Source organism: Heliconius melpomene, chromosome 17, assembly GCF_056956725.1.
Source record: "Heliconius melpomene rosina isolate 202511_hmr_F chromosome 17, ASM5695672v1, whole genome shotgun sequence".
In the NCBI taxonomy this organism is placed as follows: Eukaryota; Metazoa; Arthropoda; class Insecta; order Lepidoptera; family Nymphalidae; genus Heliconius; species Heliconius melpomene.
In genome coordinates this window covers 5119008-5141907 of record NC_140405.1, presented here as the reverse complement: position 1 = coordinate 5141907, position 22900 = coordinate 5119008, and the positions used below count along the sequence as shown (strand labels likewise).

Genomic DNA, 22900 nt, shown 5'->3' with positions numbered 1-22900 from the left:
AATAAAATACTTTATATCACATCAACTTTTTTATAAGTTTTGCCTATAGTCAAAACCGAACTGAAATCCATTACGTAGTTGAAAAGTTACACGAATACAAACTCTTTGAAGCCCCTTAATTTATTTTATAGAGTTAATTTATTGTATATATCTGTAGAACATAAAATAATTATAATCAAACAATTAATGTTTGATTACAATTATTTTATTGCTTTATTTTAATGTCCGATTTCCAAAAACAGATAAAATATATATATTTTTTTTTTAAGCTAAAACATAAATGATATCAGTATTCATGGAAGAATGAAATGATAAAATAAACAAATTGATTTCATGTCATATTATGATAAGATTGATATACATAAATAGCAAAGGAAAGAGACTTGGAATATAATATTATTAACTTCATGTACATATTTTTCGGATTCCTAGTAAGATTAAGAGATCCTAGATCCTAAGCAGCCTTATCTTACTACATCTTGGCACCTAGAAGAGCCAACAGAGCCCATTTCAGGATCATCATTCCACTTTTATATTTTTTTCTAACTCAACTTAATGGAAAACTTGTAATGGCGACGAAATGGTAAGCCGTAGTATTGGAGCGTGATAAAATATAAGCTTATTATAATATTTAAACACGTTATCAATGTGCTTTGAAGAACACGCAACTATGCCTTGAACACGTAACGCTATAGGTACCTACTTAGAAATAAGGTACCTGTAGGCAAATCCGAAACCCTCGTGGCTCAGAGGCACACACGTATGACGTTAACGTGACGGTTGTAGCTTCGATCCCCACTCTGAGTAATGATTGATTATTTATTCATATTTTAATTTCTCCGCTCTTGCACCAAGGCGGCAAACGGCGTTGAGTTCCACCACACAACACGCTATGCCTGGAAAAGTTTACGGGAAAGTGGGGAACCGAGTGTCTTTACAGTAGAGTTTCTCAGCCTACCATGCCGTGTGTGGAATACAATGTGAAGCTAGTTTTTTTATAGGTCAATCGAATCTTATATGGGTCATAATCAGAAAAAGTGTACATTTTGTGTCTTTTCTTGTCCCGCTACTTTGAATGCATTTTAAAAATACAATTTTAAAGATAAATTAAATATTTTGCCATTTACGATAAATTTATTTATTAACTTAAAGATTTTTGTAAGATTTAAAATATATTATGGCAAATAATAGTATTTTTTGTTAGTTGCAAAAAACTTTTCAAAATGCTTCCATACAATTTTTCGTGTCCCATTCACCACTTTTCTTTTTAAGAATTGATTTGTTACGAATATTAATGGTTTTATTTGATTTCAGATATGTTTATATTACTTTACTTTATGTATAATATTAAATAGAAGTACTTTTATTGATACATTATTTAATAAATAATATATATTAGTTAAGTAAATTTGTCCCAAAATATTGTCTTTTTGTTACTCAGGGTTAATAACGTACAATTAAATTATGAATGCAATTATTTTGGATGGTGTTTAATATTATTTTTTGTTGTGGCACAATAATTCTAAAAGTTAATGCTGTCGTAGCTACAACCAGTAGTGTTCTCGCAGCAGTTGAGAGGTTCAAATGTTTTAGAGGGAATGCGTGAAATTACATCTCAGGGTTATAAACGGCTTTTATTTCGGTAAGTATTCTATAATTTCGTTTCCTTGTTTATGTTATTTGCTTCTTTTTACAAAATCTCAAAAAAGAACTTCAGTGCTTGCACATGCAACACGTGGCTTATGAGCAAATATTTAAAAAGGTTAGAATTTCTCAGACTTCATTCTCAATTTCGTTATATTTCGTTACGTAACGAAACTGAGAAAATATGAAGCCTAGTTCACAATTACGTTACCAATGTTTTCTTATATATGTTTATAATAAAATTGTAACGAACCGTTTCTTGTGTATGGAAGATATGTATATAAGAAAAAAAAATGCTGGCATATGAAAAATACTATTAGTGACTTTCATAACGTAAAGTAACAAAAAATAGTGATTTTTAAGTTTTTTGCCTGTTTGTCTATATGTTTGTGCACGCTAATTTCAGAAACAGCTGAACCGATTTAGTTAAAAACATTTTTTTATCTTCCTGAAATTAGTTGTGATTTTGTGATTACTATTTTTTGATAAATATTTTTTTATTTTCAGTAAGCGTCATGGCTCCTATGTCAAATGCTGAAACACATAAAAGATATAGAGAACGTCTTAAAAAGACCAATCCTATTAAATATGGAGATATGCGGAATAAACACTTACAAAGAATTAAACTTAATTCCAGTGATAACGACACAAATGTTGATATATTTTAAAGTGGATTTAACTTTATCATTAACTTTGTGATCTCTAACTAGAAATATAAGTTTATTACGTTACGAACTAGCATCATTATATTGTTAATATTGTCACTTTGTTATGTTTTCCTTCATTTATAATCTGTTAATTCAACGATTAAATCTTTAAAATTTTTATCTGTGTCTCATTAAATAAAAAACCAATAGTTTTATTCATATAATATCCTTATTTTGTTGTGTATAATGCCTTATGACATCAGTTTCGTAACAAACATTATCAGTATTGTTACTTATCAGTTACGTTACAAATTCGAAAATGTCCACTTTTCTGATTATGACCCATATATGTAATTCCCAAAAACTAACACCGATATATTTGCGAAAAGCACGTAAATTTAAACGACGATCCATTTTGAATATGACGAATGAATGTAATCTCGAAAAACAATAAGAATATCAGTTTCGGCGGCATACGAGTATTTGCGTAACGACGGCGCCCTGTTGAGACGCATGTGAAATTGTAAAGATATTATTTTTAGCGCGGGCTGCACTCAGCTGGGCGGTCTTGGTTTAACGTCGGATTGAATTATAAAGCTGCAATGACGTCATAACTCTGCCTTTCTACTTATATGTACTACTATCTGAAACGTGTATAATATATAATACTTCTAATCTATTATACTAGACATATTTACTTAAAGACATAGTAGATCTAGGACTTAGATATTAATTTTATCATTTTATAAAGTGCTTGTTTTAGTTAATAAAAGTTGATCTATACATAGTTCATATATATATATATATATATATATATATATATATATATATATACAGACATTTAATTGTATGTATTTGATTTCAAAATAACTGTTTTTTCAACTAATCAAATTTCAATTAGTTAGTTAAACGATATTGAAAAACGAAGAAAACTTCAAATGTTTCAACCTCCGGAACATCTGAACCGCTTTTTATGGAATTTTGAATGGGAGACAGAGGAGCTTCAGAGTAATATTCTGGCTACTTTTTTCCTAAATTGGTTTTAAAGCAGAAAAATCGCATAACCTCGTGTACCTACATATAACAATAATAATTAATTAATATTAACGAATGATTTTTATTCACATGTTTATAATTTACAATATATATTTATATACATATTTAAACCAAGCCTTGTGAATATTTTACAATATATAAGCATTTCGTTCCTACTTATATCAGTGTAGACAGTATATAACATATTTCTATTTTTGTAACGATAGTAGTAGGTACATAAACTAACAAAATAATTTGACGTTTGGTTAAACAGATTAAATATTTATCCAACTTTCAATAAATAATATGAAATTATAATAAATTTCACATGTAACGTTTATCATAAAGTCATATAATATAATAAAATAATGTTTTTAAGATTAAGTTTAGAAGAATATAGGTATTTAGAATAACTATTTGGCATTTACATAGTACTGTCTGGTATATTACCAGACTAAGCGTGCATTCTCAGCTTAGCATAACTTGCGGTAGCTTCTCTTTACCATGTTACCACAATGAATATAGACATAGCGTAATATCCTCTTGTATTTGTATTCATTTATATCCATACCTATATTATAAATTCGAAAGTAACTCTGTCTGTCTGTCTGTCTGTCTGTCCTTTACGCAATCAGGGCCAAACCGCTAATTTAATTGTGATAAAATACTCATATAGAGATACTTGAGAGTCCCGGGATGAACATAGGATACTTTTTTTTTCTCATATTTGTAATATTTTCGTTATATAACAATATATTAAAATAATTAATTTGACAAGGAATTTATTCCGCCATGTTAATAACAATCGTCGCTACGCGTTGCTAAGCAACGGCTTGCAAAGTTTGTTGTTTTAAGAAAACGTCACCCAAAGTGAGTTTGCTTAATGCATACATGGCGCGCGCCGATATAAATTTGTATACATTAACAAAAATTAGATGATTTCTATAATTTGATATTCATCCTTATGAAAATAAATATAATAGTCACTTTTAGCATTTCATCTTGATGGAAATTATAGTGTAATGTTACACATTCTAATAAATAATTAAGATGTCACTGATTCCAAATGACCTAGCCTACGAGTGGTATAGTATGATCTTGACTTTGATGATTTTGTAAATTTTTATATATTTTCGAATTACTATTATTTTTTATGTAATTATTTGCTGCTTATAATTAATTTATCTCAGTTCGGTTGTCTATACCGATGTTATACACTTAAAATATCGTAATTTTAATCATTTGGGATTTTATTTAATATTGTTCGCAAAAATTATTAATTATTTAATATAGAAAAATGTTTAGTACGCGCGCACGGCAAACTTTAGGTACTTTTTCTAATATTAAGAATTTCCTTTAGTTACTTTTACTTCTTTTGTTTGTTCATTTCGGTTACTCAGATATTTTTTTTAATAAATCTCCACTTATTATTATTTATTAACTTATTTTAATTATTTAGGCTTATAATTTCGCGGGCGTAGCCGCGTCCGGGCCCACTAGTATTTTATATATATATAATAAAAATATCATCTCATATATATAAATAAAACGTATTATTTCTTTCTTAACATAAAAGCTTCGCTGAAAAAGTTTTTATGTTTTTATGTAGTTTTAGGTAACATTGTCTTTTGCAAATAAAATATTTACTCTATTATAGACAGGGAGGGAGACCTTTGATGTTTCTGAGACGTTGTTATTACAATGTTAGGATATGGTTATACGTAAGGAATCGTAAGAGTGTATACCACGCAGAAAAAGAATACTTTTAGTTTTTCTAATTTGTTTTTACAAAACACAACATAATTATTTTATTCTTTTTTTCGTTATCCATCCACGCATAGTCAGAGGGAATCTACTGGCAAAAAATCTCCAAAATTTTTAAATACAATGTGTAAAGAAAAAAAAAATATATATTTATTGCTCTACCGACTGGGATTTGCCTCTGTAAATCGTGTGTGCTTTCAAAATTACCACGATGGCGGCTGTATATGGATTAATTTACTATAACGGACATATCCTAAATGCAATAGTAGATAACGGTGTCAATCAGGATTTCTTTTAAGCAAAACGATTACAAAAATTAGATAACAAATGTGTTCTCTATGTTCTTTTGTCTTCAAACATTTTTCTTGCTAGAGTCTAGTGATAAATAAATCCGTTTTTAATACCAAATAAACACCGAGAACGTTGAGTTGAACATTTAAATCCCAACATTGCATTTTGTCTAATCAGACGATTTGAACTGCAGCTGCTGCAATAAATTTAAGAAGGTTTAAGAAGGCCAGTCATTGCGCATTGGTACAAAGTGTGACTTTAAACGCTACAGGCGGCGTAGCGCGGCGTTGAACCCCGCCACTCAACACGCAATGCCTAAAGAATTCGGTGGAAAATAGCGAACGGAGGTTGGAGGTCGTAACACTAGGTTCCCTCTGCCTCCCTCGCTGTGTGCGTGATACAGATAAAAAATATTTAAGAATACCCCTAGATGAGGCAAGAATCCTCGTGAAACGTGATCGTTGTTTATGTAAAATACGTATTTATATTTTTTTAGGAATATATAAGTCAAACACAACTTTCGAAGAGTTTTCGGATTTAGCAAATAATGTAATTTCGGCACCGAAAGATAATTCCGAAAGCGTTCTCGTGTTCACGTCAAATCAATGAAGTGGATAAGTTAATATAAGCTTATACTATTATAATGTATGTATATTGTACAATATACATGTTGTTTTTTTACATAGTAAGTAATTATACAAGTAATATAAATTTCTTATGTTTTATTTATAAGAATCTAGACACAACGCTAATTTGTGTAAGCTTAAACTTCTATAAAAGCAATACAAACTGTATTCTTTGTAGTGTAATATAATTGTATAAGTAAGTAGCTTTAGATTAATGTCTTGCAGAAACACATACTGCTTGTAGCTTTTGTAGGCAATATAGTTTTACTATTATTTTTTCAATCAATATAAGATAAGATTAAAATTCATACTTTTTAACATATCTTTTTTTTAAACATTACATTGATTTAACCTTTAAAAATTCGCAAAGAACAAATCAAAATAATATGCCAGTCCTACGTATAGCAGAGGAAATACGAATGACACGAAGCAGAAAATTTTATAGAATATTATGAACTGATGGAGATATGACGACAGATGGAATGGTTCAATACAGGTAAGTTTAATATCTCACAATCAAGTGACAGATGCTAGATCCACAAGCAGAGACATGACGACTTTATCCTCTATTTGCAAATAGCTTCAGTTGGAGCAAATAGTCAAAATGGAATACAGCAATCAAGAGCTGATGTTGGCTTGCTCTCCTAAATACACTGACAACGTATGTATCTGTGTACTTTAATTGTATCAACTGTAAAACTTCACCTTGGCCCTAATTCAGAGGATTATTTTTTTACCCAATTTTCGAAATACTCGGTTAATCTACAGCAATATAAAATTCAAAATATTCTTTATTCAAGTAGACTATTATAGGCACTTTTGAATAGTCGAATGAACATATAGACAAAAAAGTTACCACCGGCACCGGTTCGGAAGGCAGTTCTGCTGAGAAGAGCCGGCAAGAAACTCAACAGTTGCTCTTTTCAATATCAATGGTATAATTTAATTATTACATAAACTGGCAGCTATCCTGCATGACATTCAATAGACATTAATTCCATACAGCTGTATTCTGTAAAAGTGTAAATATTGTTGAACAGTATAATAAGATTTACTTGTTAATATTCTTTTACAGATACTTTAAATTGTTTTAGTAAGTTATGAAAAGGGCAAAGCAAACGAGCGCACGGGTCACCTAGGGGTAGACTAGATAGAGGGTGATTTCCTCTGCCCAAGACCACGGATACCAACAGAGGAGGTACAGGTAGGTTACTGGAAAATATCTACATTTAAGTGTATATTATAAGTCAGTGACAGTTATTTTTTTTAGATTTATTTTATGATTTGTTAAAGATTTGATCTTCTATCTTTGTTATATTTATTTTCATTTTATTTTACTAGATAACTTGTTTGTTTCCGCGCTGATACTTTCAGTACCGGTCGATTATTAGGTGTCGATTACTGGATTCCTAAGGCTTTGATGTCAATGATGTCAAGTGGTGATTTTTTGTATTTTTGGTAAATACAAATATTATGTTACCTAGTATACTACATACTATAATAGAATAGCCATCCAGGCCAATAATTTTAAATATATTTATATTCTTGACTCAAGAATCAATTTTAAGACTCCACGAGTGCTCTTTTCAGTTAAATAATATCAGATGTCAGGAATATACAAAAGAAAACTTGGAAAATCATATTATTTTTTTAAAATAACTTTAACATTTAGGTATAAAATTTTAAAGTTAACCCTTATAAACTCCAAATGTATTATAACTATAATTTGTATTTATTATTTCTGTGCGTAGATTACGGCTATGTTAATCGAATTTATTGGCACACATCATTCAATTTACATACATACATATGTAACATTTGCAGAAATTCAATTTATCGTCATTGAACAGATAATTTATTTATATATTAGAATATATATTATTCATTTACTTTACTTTCATAAAAACACTACTGGACTTAAGCATATAATAAGTATTTACATGTTCCTATTATTTTTATATTCATAATTTATTTTATTACCTTTATTTTTATTATGATTATTTTACCTTTTTACTGTGTTATCTAGATCTTGTTAAACGAGTGTCAACATTAAACGTAAATTGTAAAATCATATATTGGAACCCACGATACAGGAATACCTAGTGTGGGTACCATCAGATGTAATAAAAATTGTACATGTTATTTGTTAATAAATATCTTATCTTATCTTATTATCTTATTCTATTCATGTTTTGAATTTGTAAATATATTTAAGATATCCAAGCAATAATCGCTAGCACAACAAAAATAAATAAACTTATAGGTACATTAAAGAGCAATTTCGATGTTATCAAAAGATATTTTCAAAAGTTTTCTCGGAAACTTTCCTTATACGTTTTAAGCTCAATTCTAAAATAAGAACTGAAGGCTAATATTGCGTAGGTACAAGAAGGATTTTTATGTTTTCTTGTCAAATATATAAATTCAATTCCCAAAAGAAATTATGTTAATCGATATTTTGCATAATATTTTTTACATCTTAGTCTCATCGTCAATTTTATATATTTATTATACAGAAACAATCTTTGATGTTTTTAAATTTTATTATTTAGTCTTATTATCTACTACCTACTGAAAGATTACTATATTAAATTATAATAGAGGCAGTGAAACTTTTTATGTACACATACAGCAAATCGAAATTAAAAAAAAAATTAATATAATAAGTAACGTATGTAAAATACTCACCAATGCAAGAGATGATGCCACTTGCATATGTCACCGACTAGCCGGCGGCGGCGGCCGCGTGGTCACCGCCGCACATGTTGTTAGAAAACAAATGACTCAACACAAAGTCACCCACTTTAATATCGCGACTATGACGAAAAATATTATAGAATACGATAAAAAAAATTATTTTAATAAAGCTAAATCTAGAACGCGCGAGTAGCGATGTTTTCCAAGCTTTCCGAGCGCTACGAGTCGATTGGATCGCCCACGAGGCTACAGCCGACTGGCGCGAGCTTTAGGCGGGCGGCCGCGCCCCCTCGCTTCGCCCCTCACCTACCAGTGCCTTAAAAATTCTTAAAATTTTGCTACTTGCTTATAAACGTGTTTCAGCCTCGCAAAACTTCACTTACCGCCGATGTCTGCTTAATCACTGTCACTGAAGTTGCGAGGGAAACTTTTTATTATAACGCAGCCTAAATTAATTCTATTCAACAATTAAAATTAATTTAGCTCTTTTTATAAGTATGAATATGCTTTAAATGAATATACTTTTTATTATTTACACGCGAAAACTGAATGTATGTACGGATTTTATACTTTCTTTATATTTAACGATTGTAATATAATGTTATTGTAAAAACTGACTTATTCTAAGTATATTCAGTAAATATTGTAAATATTGTAGCTAAATAACTCTCCTTTCTCTCCTTCCTTTCTTTTGAAATGAATATATAGAAAACGTGAATCGTTTAAGTAATAGAGAGTCTTTATAAAACGTCATTAAAAAGAACTTTTCTAAAATAATGATTAATACCAAAAAATGGTGGTAACGTTTGCGTTTTTGAGAAAAAAGGATAAATTTTACAATTTTCATGTTATAATATTCATTCATTGAAATTTGCAATCATTTGTCGTTCAATATATTTCAGCATCGATTGCAGATGAAGAGAATTAACATAATATTAAATAAAAGGTGTTTTTGTTTTATTAATATTAAATATATTAATTAAAAAATATTCTTCTAGTATATTATATTACTTTTGCAAATTTATCTACAGAGATACATATACGAGTATACTAGTATAGATAAATATTATAAATCGCTTACTTTCCTAGATCTCTGGGATTTACTTCTCATCAATCTCTTTAGTTGTTTTGTGAGGAAATGAACTAAGTATACTACCACTGTTGATATAAGTGTGACGGCCATTAATAATCATCTCACTTAAATAATATATAAGTAGATTAAAAAAAACATTATTTACACTCATTAACTATTAATCTGTACTGTATTTATTTTCAAATATTTTTATTAATTTAAAAAAAATATATTAAAAAAATATTCTATCAAAATTATATTTTTTTTATCTATAGCCTCTTTGAAACTTTCTTCAAGGACGGACGGAATATACAAATATAATAAGCCGTCTATTAAAAGAAGCGTGGGTTCAAATCCCGCTGCGTTAAAAATTTTATACGTTTTCAAAATAAGTTTAAACAAATACTTCGTAAAAATTAAGATAACAGTAACAATAGTTGAAATAAAATATATCAATTGAAATGAATTGCCATATTATTTTTCAAAAAGCTATTCATTAGTCATCAAGAATATTTAACGAATGTAAATCAAGCAAACTACTTGCGCCGTTCGACCCTTCGTAAATTTTCCACATTACTGAGAGAGGGTGCTATAATTCGGCCTTTTACTTTTAAATATCTAATACGTTGCTTTCAGACACTTTGTCAAATGTAAACCAGTCTATCGACTTATAAATGAGTAACATTAATTATGAAATTTTACAATTATATAGCTTACTTATCAGAATGACACAAAGGCTATAATTTATGTAAAGATTATCTATAATATTAAAATAAGTTTCAGCAGGCGAAGCCTTGTTTGAGTTGATTGTAATGTTAAAAATGTGAAAGTTTAAGTTTAAATGTGTAAACAGATTTAGATAAAACTTTACACTAACATCAGCTTACACATCAGAATAAAACATTGAAGAAGATTTAATATAATTTTCATATTACATAACAAGATTAAGCCGGCAAAGCCGCGTGTTAAGTCACAGGTTGAAAAAAAATATTTAATATTTATTCAGTTTAATATTATAATGTTATTGTTCACTTCGCGTTATTGTACTCTGATTCATTTCCGACCGATAAGACATACTTCAGTTATCACTTCTCTCGAGTGTTCATCTAAATCTCTTAAGAGTGTTGTTTATTCGAAGTTCTTTGATTAGGATCATTACATGTCATGTCTATCTGTAATATCTCTGTCTACAGCATTTTAAGTATCTATTATGTTTACATTATTTTAAGTTCCTTGAAATTAGGTTATCGATCTTTTCGACGAATCTGTTATATTTTGAACCTTAATTATTTGAAGTTTTTTTTCAGGTTTGAAACGAGAGAGCGAGCGCGAGAGAGCAAGAAAATTAAAATATTAAAGAATTTAAAACAATAGTACCTAATATTATGATGATATATTATTGTTATCATTGTTTTTTCCAAGATAAACCTTTAAATGAACTTTGTTTCTCTTTTTTTATTTTATTCGTGTAGCTCATCCGTTTGTAAAACGAGTGTCAACGGTAGATGTAAATTATTGAAATGTATTTTGTAACACACCATACATTAATACCTAGTGTACCCTGTGATGAAACAAAGTTGTAAATGCTGTTATATTAATAAATATATTTTCATTCATTTTTTAATTCATTCCCCGAATGGGAATCGAACCCACAACCGCCGCGCTTACAGTCACACGCTTGTGCCAGGACGGCCTCAAATTTATTTATACCTGTCAGTAATCTATAAGAAAGCGGAATGCTTCAACAAAAGGGAACCCCTTTAAAGGGACCAATGTCTAACAAATAGAGTATAGGAGTACATTTAGATTTTTATCAGATAGATTTTCCCAGTTGTATAAAAAGATCCTTAATTTTAAGATACATTGCAATATTATTAATAATTATTAAGTTACTTATAGTCTGTGAGTATATTATTAATTCTAATAATTTAGTATCTCTATTTGTACTATATTATTACAATAATAGAACCAATTCACATAATTATACTCACAGCAATCGAAAAATAATTATAGTGAGTTTGTTTTGGGTACATTATTGTTGATATATAAAGACATATTGATATAATTTTTTTGCTTCATGCACGATAGAAGATATACATTATCTTACCTGAAAAGAAAGAAATAGAGTTATAATAATAAATAAAAAAATTAAAAACACTTCGATTATGACTGCATGTTACTAATATGATATTTAATAGCTGTTAAATAATATTGTGTACAATAAATATCATATTTTAAATTTTTAGATATAGAAATACATAAATTGCAAATTTCGTATCTACATTTTACTAATAAAAACAATATAACAAAATTTAATAATAATAAACAATTATTTTCGGTACTTCACAGTTCTCATTCATGTTTTACGCGAGACATAAAAAGAAAATAGGAGCAAAGTAAACGTGGCTCTCGATATATTTCTGCATGTTGTCACTCACGTGGAATGGGCAATAAACGCCGTCACTGTTGCAAAAGACATAAACCTTTGTCTATAAAGTGTTAACGACCGCTTTAGCATTGCCTAAGATCTACTTACTATCTACAAAAACTTCACTCGAAATGGCAAGAAAAAGCTGGAAGATAAAAGAATTAGATATAATAGAATCAAGCTGATGTAGCACTGTTGTAATAATACGTACCTACCGTCCAAAAACGAATACGATCACATTTTATTGCCCTTTAATCTTATTTTAGGAGCAAGGCAATGAAAAGTAATTTTATTTACATTTAATGATTTAATATAAGAAATGACGCAATAACAGGAAAATAAAGAAGCAAAACACTGTTGTTTTATAGGTGTGTAGGTGTAAAAGCGTACGTGTATTCTCGCCTCTTACATTTTAATCCCTCTACGAATGTTACATTAGAGAAGTTAAACACCTATACAGTTTTTTAAACAAAACAAATAACGTCAGAATTAAAATGGTTGTGTATAACAAGCAAACAACATTGCGTGAGACTTTTCTAACGTAAAAGCAGAAAGATGATCTAAAAAACAAAACACTAACAAGCTAAAACATTTGCATTAGCTGCAGGTATATCGATATCGTGCCAATATGCTTTTAAGGCATTCAATGACGTCAGAACTAGTGTTGCCAGGTGGGTATGTAGTTTTGACACAGTAAATAATACAATAATTTATTATTTGCTGTATTAAATAATATTAATTTTATTATGCCTGAATATTGAATTCTGATCTTAATTTTTAAAATTATGGCTTTTATATACATTAATATATATGAAAACTGGAAAACAATTTAATTGTTAAGCCTGGCAATACTGCTCAGAGGTTCTGTGACGCCTGAGGACGAGACTGGCGCGTAACTCACGTTTCTCGTATGACGTCACTAGGAAAATGAACCCGGCATCCCAGTTTTGGGTCAATGGCCAATCTACAAATAGAAAAGATCCAATTTAAATTTATTGTTGCACTTTAAACGCCTTCAATATTCAAATCATATTTCGTGAATGTTCTTACAATAATATCATAAAATTAGAATTTAGTTGTTAGCTTGTTACGTATGTTTCTTTTAGCAACACTTATATAAATAATCATGAATAATGACCTGAATATTCACGCAATCTGAATCAAATAATGTGAACACATTTCTTAGATATGTACATATGTAGGTATGTATCTTATCATGGTTAGATTAGAATAATTAGTAATACTATAGATAATTAGCTCGTACTGTTGTACTGGATACACTGCAAGTACCTACTCCAAAAACTGTTAAAATATTATTTCGACTTAGAACTGATTATTTACAAGTCAAACTAAAACCGGGTGGGGAATATAAAATAAATAAAAAAAACAACCTAACAAGTTTTTTTATAAATATATATTTTTATTGATTCTAATTTGAACTTATTTTTGGAATTTGTAATTTCAATGTAAAATAAATATGAGCGTCTACAAAGTGTATGAACACTATCAAAATGAATCCATACCCCTCGTCATCATTTTCGTCACTATCAACACCGTTACATTCAGCATCACTCATTTCAAATCACTCCGCTAAGACCGACGCGCTCGTCTGTACCTCTTCGCCAACACCGAACACTGGCATACCTTGCCCTTGGCAAATGATTAACTTTAGTGCAAGCTATATTATTAAATTAAGTAAAGTTAACTTATGGACAACATCAAGCATGCGCCATATCGACGACACTCAGGTCACGAACGCACGCTTAAGGCTTCCGCGTAATCCCTTTAAAGACTAACTTGTTTCGTCCACGGCTTTGAATATTTTTAGATCTTAATTTATGTACTTCGCGCGTTTTCAATATTCTATTTATATTGCTAACAGACTAATACTCTACATTTAATATTTATAAGCACGTGTTGTTTGCATGGGCGTAGGAATAGGGTATATAATAGCTGTGGGGGGAGAGAGTAGAGTCCGTGCCCACCCCAGAAATTTTACTAACAAAAAATGTGCCCCGAAAAATAAAAAAAACAACGTTTACACGAACATATCTGTTCAAAGCTAAAGTCAAACCCCACAAGCCCAACGCACCGTCCAGAATAGATCTCTGGATTCGCTCATAGTTGTGTATTTTTCATTTGTTTTTATTCATATAATGAGCATTTAATATATCAAGGCAATTGTAATGTCGCCTCAACAGCTGCAGCTTCTGGCCATTTATTCAATTCATCATTAAATTTTCGTTCAGGCTAAAGTTTAAATTGATGCCGCTACTTGCGGCAACGTTGAATCAACATGAAACAAATGAAAGGAAAATATCAACATCTAAATAAATCCAATTTCGAGGAGGTATTTGAAATGATATATATTGTAGCTTTCTAATATACCTTCTGTTATATACCTAAATGCGTATACGTTTCGCTGAGAGTTAAACTTTAAAATCTATCTTCTCGCTTTTATTTTGGATATTTAAAGAAAGCCTTGTGATAAATTATTTTGTAGAGTGCTTTCTTTATAGATTTACGTATATTTTGGATAAAATAAAACAGTTAACCTTTTTTTTACTCTTCTTAGCAGAACTGCTTATGCAGCCAGCTACAGCAGATGACATGACACTACAATGTAATTGTATGGGAACCTAGTATAAACACACTCTCTTCCCATTAAGAGAATTTTGGAGCCATTGCGTGGCGGAGCCCACAACCTGTCGCGTTAACAGTCGCACGCTTATTATGCTTTTACGCCACGACTAGCCTCGATCGAAATAAAAATATTGGACCCATATTTTATCCACAGTAAAAACACAACGGCAAAATGGATCTATATTAGACTATAACATTTTGAGATTGTGCCTTGAAATTTTCAAACAAAGTTTATTATTCTCGTCTTTTATCATTCGTAGAATCCATGTTACTAACATTTTTTTGAAACTCACAGAATCGGTTAAAATAAATTAGCCAAATTATATCTTTAGGTTAAATGTTTAATGGTAATTTTTCTGTGTTCTAAAATCTATTTTTCAATGTGATTTTCCATTTTCGTTTCCGTAACGTAGGTTAAGGGCTGCCTGCAACCAGGACTACCTATATTCACAACTCGATCTACGTCTTTTAAATTCAGGAACCTAGAAAACGAAGGTAGAATATCCCTTAATGTCTGCTGGTTATCCAAAAATATTTCTTCAGGGGACATTTATTTCAAATACCGATACCAACTCTATCACGCAATGATCGCTACGACCAAATCGAGTGTGAATAGAATATTATGTGGTGTGATTAGAAATCGTTAAATTAAATATTAAAGTAGCCACAAAAATATTATATTCATTCACTTCTAATTTTTTTATGGATCCCTACCTGTATACAAAAATAAATATACAAATTAATATTATAAATCCTTGACAACGATAACACATCACCACTTTAAATGAAACCACAGTTTTAACTATTCTATAAAAGCCTAATATAATTAAAACAAAAGAAATAATAAAATTATAGTTGTAAAATAAAACGCCATTTGTCAAGGACGACGCACGCTGTATATGCACAACCGTTGCATTTACAATGACACGCTTGTGCCACTGAGCCACAACGGCGTACCTATCTTGACAAAGCTAGAATTATCAGTGATAATAATCTTGTCTACAAACAGATTAAAATAATATAAGAGACGTTCTGTAATAAAACAAAAATGTACCTACTGACCTTCAAGCCCAAGGCCACTGAAAAGGCATATTGCCATTAAATTGACCCTGCTATTCCCTTGTGAGACATTCGAGTAAATAAAATAAGCTCTTCAATCAATCTAAATCGCTGCTTATCCACAAAGTTTTAATAGATTGCCTTCGACGTTAACTGCACTTACGGTAATGATACAGTAGTTTGTCTTTGTGACGGATGTCATTTATAATATCACTTTAACTTCTATTCGGTAAATAAATAAATAAATCAGCTTCACGCTGTATCCCGCACGCAGCAGGGTAGGCAGAGGGAACCTAGTGTTAAGACACTCCGTTTCCCTCTTTCCGCCGAATTCTGGAGGCGTTACATGTTGGGTGATGGAACTCAACTTTGCCGACGTAGCAAGCGTTTGCAAGCGTACTTTGCCTCGAGACCAGATCGGAGTCTACAGGCTAAACTATATACCTAATTTCTAATATATAGATTACATAATTTTGTTCGAATTATTTTATGATAAATAAAATCCCACCACGGACTTTGGATTTTATTAACCTTTAAATACAAATGGGATCGATGGTATTATTATAACCCTGCATGTTTCTTTTGACCAGATTAAAAATCGATGTTCTCACAGCTAACTAAAGTACCTCCCAATAGCGTATGCCACAATGGAAAAATATTTACCTTCAAACAATACATTTAATCGTAGGTACAATGGCATGTCGCTTCGATACTTCCTAAGTGACGCTACGCTAGTGTCATGAATATAGTTCGAGGAAAATAAATATAATTATCTACCTGTGAGTTATGTGTCGTAAATGCCAAGTCATGGACTTATCAGATACTTACTTAAATAGAAAAATAAAATTTTTTTGTTAGTTTATTTAACGGTTCTCCAATTCAATATAAAGCAAAGCTTAGTTACTATAGCAACCTTAGAACAGATAAAATATAAGTACGAACGTACATATGAAAGAACTTACTTTCATGAATTAATTTATAAAAAAGTTAAATTATTTCATAAAAAGCTATATTAAATTTTTTCAAAAACTTTTTTTAAAAAACTTTTGAAATGCATATATTTAAAATGTAATCATTATCCGAGATATGGAACCCACATTCATCGCGTTTACATTTCAATATTATAGGAAAAACTTTGAAAAAAAATCTATAAGTAGTCTATAAAGATAAGGTAAAACCGACATTGGAATTTTTGATTTTCAGCTGGCATAATACGTTATGTACGGAAAAATATATTTAATATTTTTCCGTACATAACGTATTATTGCGAATGGTAATTTTTAGTGGTTAAACAAAGTCGATTTGTTTATTGTCTAAGTGCATGGTTTCATAATAAAACAAGGTTGAAATCGCATTCATATTTATTTAATATAAGTTACCCATTAATGAGGTGTCGAACTTTGAAACACATACTCACAAATTCCATTTATATGTAATTAAACCACAAAACACAATCCGACAACAACTATACTACCTGTATATTTGTATATTACACAATAGTTATCTACATACCTATATTATGCATGTCACACTCAGGTATCAATTTTTCGACGCATACAAACTTCTATTGTTACAATTTTCAATATATGAATCATACAGTTCTGAAATATGCCATCAAACTATAAAAATATTTTGTCTTTTTTATCTACTTCGACACAGGTAGAATAGCATTCCAAACCAATTTAGACCAAGTACAGTAAGTACTATAAGTGCAAGGCCGATTTGCGTTCAGTTATTTAATGACTATAAATACCATACCTCAAATCGTCTTATGGGCATCGAACCAGAATCTCGGTCGATATCTTGATAACACAAAGTCCGAAAGGTCATAGAATATGTGACGCACATATTACTATACTTGGCCGGTATGATAACAGAGTGTGATATGAAAAAAATAAATGACGCATAGGTAAAATACACTAGACAAAAATTTCACTGGGGACGTGTGATAAGAGTGGCAGTTAATTGTTGAAACTTTTAAATTGTAATGAGAGTAGTACTAGGAAGGCACCAATTGACACCCATGCAACTCCACATTGACCTCTATTTAGAAATTGGATATTTCGTAGCCCACATAAAAGACTGTGAATATTAAATTTAAATCCTTACCATATAGTTTACTGTTCCGAAAAAAAAAGACATAATGAAACAAATTGGGAATATACGAATTAAGGTAACACGGGAACCGAATTAACGTTAATTTAAAGCTTAAGTATACATGTAATAAAATACAATAATTGTATATAATTGTGTTGATTGCATTAAAACTATAAAGTTTTAAAAGTTAAATATATAAATATTTTTGTGGGCTAAGTAGGTCAATAATATATTATACTTGGATAACTTAATGTAATATATTGGTTAATAATAATGGCATCTTTAAACTTTACATATTAATCGACCTATGCCTTGTGGCTGTGTACGCCTGAAATTAATTAAAAGATAACATAAGTCTCCTTAATAAAACCTTCCCTTGATAACGAGGCTCTAAATCATTTTAACATCTCAAATGTAAGTATTACTCACTATCACAATGATTTTGCTTTTTTTGTCTAAAGGCGTCATGTATTTATGTAATAACTAGAAACGACATTAAGAACCATATTTTGTCGCTCATAAAATTTTAAATGACTAAGAACTTTTGTTTCTTATCAATAAGAACAAATTTAAATTTTTAAAAACACACAGATTGCTTATGAATAAGAATATGTTTATTACTAGTGAATACTTTACACTTAATATTATTACAAAGTAACTTACATTCAATTTTGAACATCACTTCAATTAGTTTACAAAAACAACTGTTGTTATAAAAAGACAATAATCAAAACATGTTTTTAGACTGAGATCAAAAACAAAAGCACACATTTGTATTGTATACTAGTTATACCCAAATACATAATAATTTAAAATTCACAGGATAAATATTCATAATTATTTTTAAATTATTTTGTTTCTTTTTTGTTAAGTCAGCAACATTTATCAAAAACTTTTTATTACATGAATCACAACAATAAATAATAAATGTATTACAACAGTTAACAATTGTTTTGGACTTGGAAACCAATTTTCCTATCTAATTTAACTTTAAGCCTTATCAATATATTACAAGAACTAAGTAAACTTGTTTATATCATTTCTAATTTATAGATAAAATTAATAAACTGAAATCTGTTTACAAAACTATAGCATGACCAATAAATAGGCTTTCACACCTTGGTCACTAGTATAGACACAATGGTGAAAGGTTTTTAATATCTCAGTATTGTGCGTTTTAAATACATATTTATATATGTAATACTCTTTGCAATTAAAATTATTTTTAACCCAATTAAAATTTTACATAAATAAGATAATAATTAATAAAAAAAATATTACAAATTAAAATGTCAGTAGTAGTTGTGTGAGTATTCATGTGATAATACAATATACATGTTTGTTTATCATTCCATTTATCTTTACCATTAATAAATTTTATAGCCTACAGTTATATGTGACATGTGACTAAAACATCATTTTATCATCTATCTAATACAGTGTTTTTTGAAATTGTATATTTTTCTAATGAAACACTAAAAAAATATCTAATCTACTTTTGTTCAATACCATTGCTCCATGGTAAATCCTATGGTATTTTACAGAAAGTCTATTGTTGTTGTTATGATTACCACAGAATTCTTTTTGTGCCTTCAAAAAATACTGGTATTACCAAAGTAACCCAAGAGAAATATGGAAACTTACATTATATATTATACATATAGAAAACAATGATAACAAAAAATAATCAAAAAATATTTATTCATCATCAAAAATTAAACAAATGAACTTCTATTCGAAATATACATTAAAAATAAATAACAGCTTTTTTTCTAATTTACAAACATTATATTAACATAATACAAAGTTTGAGTCTTTGGTAAACAAAAAATAGGTGACTAATCACTTGTTCATGTTTTGAAACACAATCAATCTCTTGATATAAGTAAATACTAAAATCATTGATAATATATCAAATAGAGGCTGTCCTGACACAGAGTCTGACGTCGTAAATGCGATGACTTTGGGTTTGATTCCATTATTTTCATATTCTCTAGTAACAACAAGGCTAAAAGATAAAGTGTGGCATTGAGTTCCACTTTGCAATTACAGGCGAAATCTCTCGAAATTTGGGGAATGTCAGGATCAGAATATCCTAACTCCTAACACTAGGTCCCTAAGCGTACCCTGCTATAAGCAGAACTGAATGTGAAAAGTAAATCCATTTTTCATGCTTCATGTATAGGGATAATTTAACTTAAGTAATTTGTGCAATATCTACTACGATTGTAATATGTATTCTAACAATTCACACCGTCACTGGTATTTTTATTTCTTTGTTCACAATATAAAATTTGTGCTTCTTGCCCAGAACACCCCATATAACAGCAATATTTTCAATAACCACATTAAATGGAATGGTAGCCAAAGCTCCACCAATAAATAAAATGAATTTAAGTGGACCAAATCTATGAATAGGAAATGATTTTATTACACCAAATATATACATATAAATATTGACTGCTCCTATAAACCCACACACTAAATCTAAAAAGTGAGGACATGGTATTGGACAAATAGCAGCTAATAGCATATTGCTTGTAGAAAAAGGCAATGTTACCCATGAATAACAAGATATTGCCAAAAAAATCTTCTTAAAAAATTGAATTTCCTCAGAATGAACAACTAACAAAATACCTTGAATCCATCTTTTTCTTTGCTGCATAAAATCCCAAAGTGTGAAAGGTGATTTTTCCCACATTTCTCCCTCAATAAAATTGAAACTGTAACCCTCTACATAAGCCTTCATTGCAAAGTAACAGTCTTCTGCTACTGAACCATCAAGTCCATTATCAAATGACACTTTCTTCTCTGCACATACCTGAAGTAATAAATAGAAAAATTATACACAAATAAATTATGGTTTTGCTATGTAAAAAAGTATAAATAAATATACACACTTGAGTAACTACATAAGAACCCTTCCAACTGAAGAGAGGTTTGTGGAATATATAAAACTGAAATCTTAATTTTCCCATATCATCAGCAACTCTAAAACTATCAGCGAGTGTTGTCAGCCAATTGACAATATTCTCATTTGCATAGGTAATTAATCCTTGGCCAAATTGGTGTTGGCCATCTAAAACAAAATTTAATATCCCACGGACAGAATTTTCTGTTAACAGTGTCTCCTCATCCAAATGTACAATCCAGTCTGTGTCTGCCAAAATATTGACATTATCCTCCAAACAATACTGTAAAGCTCTAGATTTAAACAATGCTCCAGTTTTTGTTTTATATTCAGCAGGTACTACTACTTCCCTTACTCTTCTATGCTTGGGTAAATTGATAGCTTTATCTGTTACCACTTCAATCATAAAATTCTCCATTCCAACATCTATACACATGTTGAGGTTTCTTGATACATTATCCTTTACAAGTTTTGGGAAATCACCTCTAGTTACAACTCTAATACAAATAAATGGTGCAAGCAATGGAGATCCTTTTAATTTCACTTTTCCTGGGAATGCATTGAACAATATTAGCCCCCCAAAATTGCATAGGACTTGAGGTATTGTAAGCAATGTAAGGAGTCTTAAAATATACAATATAAGAGCTCCATAGAAACCATAAGTCTCCCAAGGGTCAACATAAGGTTTTTCTTTTTCATCTAAGGTGATTGCACCCGCAAACACTAAGAATAAATATATAAAAGATATAAAAAATGTACAATGGAGAAAATGTTGCACTCTTCCTCTAAGCATTCTGAAACCAATTATTTACCAATATATAAAATGAATCATAATAATAATAATGTTCAATAATAATCTAATCTTAACTAACTGAAACTGCCAAAATGTTCAAAATGATTATTAATGCGGGAAATACATGATTTATAAATATATATAATGCTGTTATAACTCAAAGATCGCACAGTAAGTTGTATTTATGATATAAGTGCTCATTGCCTTGCTAAATTAAAAGTTTTATTAAATGTAAATTATGAAAATACCATATATTTAAGTTATCTTATTTGTAAGCTCTAATTTAATAGTGTTTATTTTTAAATTACCTTAATAAAAAAATATTTGCAATTACCTTGGGCCTGCTATTTTGGATAAAATAATAAGTGTATCACAGAAAATGGGAATTATATTTTTTTATAAAATATTAATAAAATCACAATAACTTATGCTAAATAGTAAACTCTACACGAACATACATAAGAAAAAATATTTAGTTGAAAAAGCATACAAAACGTAAGTGCACACCCCACTGACATCCTAACAAACCAAAGATTAAATTACAATTTAAAAACTTAGGACCCCATTCGATTGGTTGAGGAATGAATATAGACTAAAAATTATAACAACTGGCAGATAGTTATATCAATCTGTGGTTTTATCCTTAAAAGTTTTACTGTATTATACTACCGTAAAACTAAAATATTACCTAAATTTTAACACTACAGTACTAAAATATTATGTTTATTCCTTTTAGCACAATTCAAAGTAAGGTAAGGTTAAAACCTTAAGTAAAATATTGTGAAAAATATATCTAATAAATTTAATTCGCAATTGCTATATTTGTGAAAAGTAATTAAATGACAGCGTTTAAAATTTGTTAAAAACATTTTGTTTTTTATTCAATATGGTAAATATGTCATTAATATAATAAATTATTTAATTATATTGGTAAGTGAATTTTTCATCCACTTAATTTTTATAGAAGTGAGAAACAAAATCAGCTTCACGCAGCAAATTATAATTTCTTATTTAAATTATTAATTTCATACCAAGCCAAACTTATTTTTTTTATATTTTAAAAGTTTTTTGTTTGGAATTTTTAAAAAAGTTTGCAATTCTTGAAGACAAGGGTTGCAAGTTTTAAAAAATATAGCTTATAATTATCGACTTTTCATTATCGATTCTTACATCACTATTTTTAAATTCTGTCA

At 29.5% G+C, this 22900-nt stretch overlaps 2 protein-coding genes across 8 annotated transcripts in view; both read right to left on the bottom strand.

Moving 5' to 3' along the window:
* rdgA (retinal degeneration A) overlaps positions 1 to 13963 on the bottom strand; it is a 111506-nt gene extending 97543 nt beyond the window's left edge. Inside the window, exon 1 of one of the 7 annotated variants that reach the window (XM_085201037.1) lies at positions 13728 to 13963. The gene's annotated coding sequence lies outside the window, so the exon portion shown is untranslated. Of the gene's footprint in view, positions 1 to 8695; positions 9265 to 13105; positions 13156 to 13727 lie in introns of those variants that run through there. The other 6 variants (XM_085201039.1, XM_085201038.1, XM_085201040.1 and 3 more) reach the window with 6 other exon arrangements.
* A 3286-nt stretch (positions 13964 to 17249) lies between these two features.
* Positions 17250 to 22239, bottom strand: egh (beta-1,4-mannosyltransferase egh). The gene is made up of 3 exons (XM_085200586.1): positions 22042 to 22239; positions 20904 to 21708; positions 17250 to 20824 (listed from the first exon to the last, which is right to left on the bottom strand). The coding sequence occupies exons 2-3, from the start codon at positions 21705 to 21707 to the stop codon at positions 20252 to 20254; spliced, it is 1377 nt and encodes a 458-aa protein (XP_085056712.1). The 5' UTR covers position 21708; positions 22042 to 22239; the 3' UTR covers positions 17250 to 20251.
* Positions 22240 to 22900: the final 661 nt, after the last annotated feature.